The following is a 4,052-nucleotide window of genomic DNA, read 5'->3' on the forward strand; positions in this document are numbered from 1 at the left end:
CTCTATGCGTAGAAGAGTAGTGTAGGTACCTTAGTGATCATAGCATCTAGTTCGGCTTGCATGAGTTTTAGCCTAGCTTCTTTCACAGTTAGGTAGGAGTGATGAGAACCTCTTTGTCCTCTCCCTCCTCCTTCATGATGATGGAAAGAAGAAAAGCGATCAAATCCACCACGGCCTGGGAAAACAAAGAAGGAAAAAAACCTCCGGTGTGTGTATGTATGTACACGGAGAGGAGTGTATGTACACATGCAAGTGGGTACTGAAATATCTTCAAGAAGCCGATGGGGGGCAACTACTCTCCATCACAGATTTACTTCTTTCTTTGTCCCAGCATTTCCTAAAGAAGAAAAGATACATTCACCCGATACCCTCCTCTTGTAACCTATCGACTACTCTCCTTCATTTTAAATTTGCATGCATGCACACATCGATATTCATACAGACACACGTCCCTCTTTTCTGTCTTTTTTCATCGTGTTGTAGTTACGATCCAAGCGCTCCCAGAAAGGCTCTCGATATGACATGGAAGAACGAGTGTTTCTTCACCCTTCCTCTCCTGCCCTTTTATGGATCATAAATACACAGAGGGGTATTACATATATCCACGTGTGTATACGTATCTCCCATGTATATCGACAGAACGTGTACATCTCTTTATGACTGGATAGATAGATATCTTCATATTCTGTTTGAAAAGAAATAGATGGTAGCACAGAGCCATTTCCTCCTCCGTGACTATGAAGAAGCCTCTAATGCTTCCGACATCTCTGCATCTTCTTCTTCTTTTTCATGACTCCTCGCCTTTACTCTTCTTTACCCAAGAAGAAACCCCGCAAGAAGCATTCACAAAGATTCAAGATACTTACTGTACATACACAGCGTTCGCCGCTATCTACCTGTCTATCTGTAATTTATTTATATATCTATAATCTACCTATCTATCTCTCGTGTATCTATCTGTCTCTCTCTCTCTTTGATCTATCTAACCAACTATTTCCTAGGCGATATGTAAACAGTGACATAAGGGTGTATACATGTGCACAGAGACACAGAGGGACAGACATTTGTATTGGGAGGGTCTCTCATTCATGAAGAACGGGAGCGTTCCTCGTGTAGAATGCATGCATACATGCATGCGTCAAGAGACCAATGAGGCAAAATTAGGAGGAACAACAGGAGTTCGCTTCCCTACCTCGGGGTGAAGAAGAGAAAAATGGAGATGTGTGTCGATGAGAGGATGCCTGCTGATCCATATCACGTAAAATACTCTCGATATCTAGCACGACTAGAGATACACCAAGAGAAGAGAAGACACACAAGAAAAGAAAGATATGGCTGGATTGTAAGAGAGGAGAAAGATAGAAGAAAAAACAACCCAAGATTCCCATCATACACAGACGTCTTCGTCGTCGTCCCTCTTTTCATCGCCCATCAGACCACCTTAACATATCTAGAGCATGTGTGCTATAGATGCATCTATAGATTTCCACATAGATGCTTGTATGTATACAGAGACACACTGATGTATCTGTATCTATCTCTGTACGTACGGACTCATCCTCTGTGCTGGCTACCTGTACATAACGGATTCTATCTATCTGTCTTCAATCTATCGATCTTTCTACCTTTGATCTGTCTATGTACCTCTCTATCTATCTATCTATATATCTATCTATCTATTGTGGTCTACCTATCGATAATCCATCTCTGTATCTGCCCGTCTTCGACCCTTCCATCTATCTATCTATCTGCGTCTGATCTATCTCTCTATCTATCTTGCAACTATCTTCAGTCGACCTGTCTCTCTAATTTTCGTTGACCCACCTATCTATCTACGCCCTCTCTATCTTCAATCTATCTATTTGTCCGTCTAGCTTTTTTGATCTATCTCTCTCTTTTCAACTTTTCTGTTTGACTTACTTGCATTGGGGTCCGTTCCATAGCCTGAGCTCCCTCCTCCACTACTACTACTGCTACTACTGCTGGGAGACTCGCGATATCCCGCCCCTCCCCCTCCTCCTGTCTTTGTGGAGAGAGGGATGTCTACGTGGACTTTCCTCGAGTCCAAATCACCACAACGTAAATGTCGCAACCACTGCTGATGCTCTTCTGCCTACAAGAAGAAAGAAAGAAAAAAGATAATGAACGAAAGAAAGAAAGAAAGAATGAGAAAGAAAGAAAGAGTGAGAAAGAAAGAAAGTAAGTATGAGGAAGAAGAAGAAGAACAAGAGCAATGGACTGTCAAGCAGAAGTAGAACGATGAAGGCTATTTACCATACCTTATAGCAATACTTGTCTCCTTTCTCTAAGCATCTCCGAATACACACATATATATTTTACACACGCATATATGCATACATACACATCTATATAGATATATATACCCATATGCACAAGTAAGACAGCTTCCCCCGGCATTCTTACCTAACCGCACCACATACATATACTCTATAGAGATAGAAATACACATATACACATATCTGTATACACCTATCTATATGATAGAAATACACATATACACATATCTGTAACATATCATTATGGAACTAGGGACATTCGTACGGGTTGACCGTCACACCAACTCGCTTGTATGGATGGATGTGTATGCAGATATACTTGCGTCCTAAGTCTGTACGAGTATGTGTGTATGTATGATTATGCATGCATGTATCTATATGTATGTATATGTATGCATGTATGTATATGTATGTATATACATGATCATCTCTCTCTGTCGTGATGTCTTCCCTCTTCCTTCTTCCTTTCCTTTCGTTTCCTGAACCTCCTAAGAGCAGGCGAATAGAGCTAAGCAACCAAGGAAAACTCGCGCGCTTTTTCTCTCTAACAGGAGAAGAAGAGGAAAGGAAGAGAAAGAGAAGAAAAGAAAAAGAAGAAGAGCAGCGTCGTGGTAGTAGCACTGGCAGCTTACAGATAGATTCCCTAGGAGAGCCTCGAGAATCTTTTGCTCCGCTCGATGGACCGCCGTGGGTCGCATGACATCCTGGAGGCGAGACCTCTGATTTTTCATCGCTATCTCCACCAAATCTCTTAAAAGAAGAAAGAAAGAAAGATAGATAGAAGAAAGAGGCGTCAGAAAGAGAAAGACAGAGATGATGGAGGGCATGAATGGAGGTAACCGAGAAGAGAGAAGAAAAGGAGAAGGCTTCACACCATGCAAAAAAGAGAGGCAAGAAGAAAAAGAAGAAGTTCCACTCCCTTCTCTTTTCTACAGCTCTGTTTTCGAGTGTATGGACAGCATACGGTGAGAGTAGTCATGGGAAGTGTAGAATGACAACCCCCACTATGACTAGTGTATCAACAGCACAAGGAGGGGGAGAAAAAGAAGCAGGAGCCCCTCCCCTTCTCCACAGAGAACAAGCCTTCTCCTTCTCCCTATCTAGATACATCTATCTACTACCTGTCTATCTACGTACAGATCTATCTACCTCGATAGCAGCTACCCTTCCTGCGTATTGTCTATCTATCTATCTTTACTCTATCTATCTATCTACCTATGTATCTATCTCGACATCTATCGCGGTCGAATCAGAAAGACAGGAAGGATGAAAGAAAAAAACGACACCAAGAAGAGATTGCATTCGGAAGAAAAAGAAGAAAAGGAAAAAGAGAAAGACGACAGAAAGAGACGAGAAGAGTACAAAGAAGAATAAGACCTTACTTAACGATTTGGTCGACGTCTCTCCCATGAAATCCCACCTCTGTGAACTTCGTCGCCTCAACCTGCAAGAGAGAATTTCAACAGTCAGTCTAGAGAAACCTCGACCATGCTGATAAAGCCCCAAAAGTGATTCTCCTTTAGAAGGAAAACCGAGACGTCATGAGAAAGAACGCGGACGAAAGACAGAAAGAAAGAGAAAAAGAAAGAGAGGGGAAGACAGCAAGATGCGCCCCTGGATCGTAACCATTCGTATGTGAAATCTATGTCTATACACACGCCCCCCACCCTAGACCCTTCTACGGATGCATGCACAGCACTATATATACATTCTCAAGAGAAAACAGAAAAGCGAAGAAAAGAGAGGAAAGAGAAG

At 42.1% G+C, this 4,052-nt stretch overlaps 1 protein-coding gene across 1 annotated transcript; it reads right to left on the minus strand.

The window, feature by feature from the left end:
• Nucleotides 1-29: 29 nt before the first annotated feature.
• On the minus strand, nt 30-3,818 carry CSUI_009388 (atp-dependent hsl protease atp-binding subunit hslu; the record flags this gene model as incomplete). Its single annotated transcript, XM_068069504.1, has 5 exons — nt 3,680-3,818; nt 2,930-3,047; nt 1,921-2,113; nt 1,193-1,285; nt 30-175 (listed from the first exon to the last, which is right to left on the minus strand). Coding segments are annotated over exons 2-5 (531 nt in total), but the record flags the coding sequence as incomplete, so codon positions are not given.
• Nucleotides 3,819-4,052: the final 234 nt, after the last annotated feature.

The sequence above is a fragment of the Cystoisospora suis genome (assembly GCF_002600585.1).
Source record: "Cystoisospora suis strain Wien I chromosome Unknown contig_5589, whole genome shotgun sequence".
In the NCBI taxonomy this organism is placed as follows: Eukaryota; Apicomplexa; class Conoidasida; order Eucoccidiorida; family Sarcocystidae; genus Cystoisospora; species Cystoisospora suis.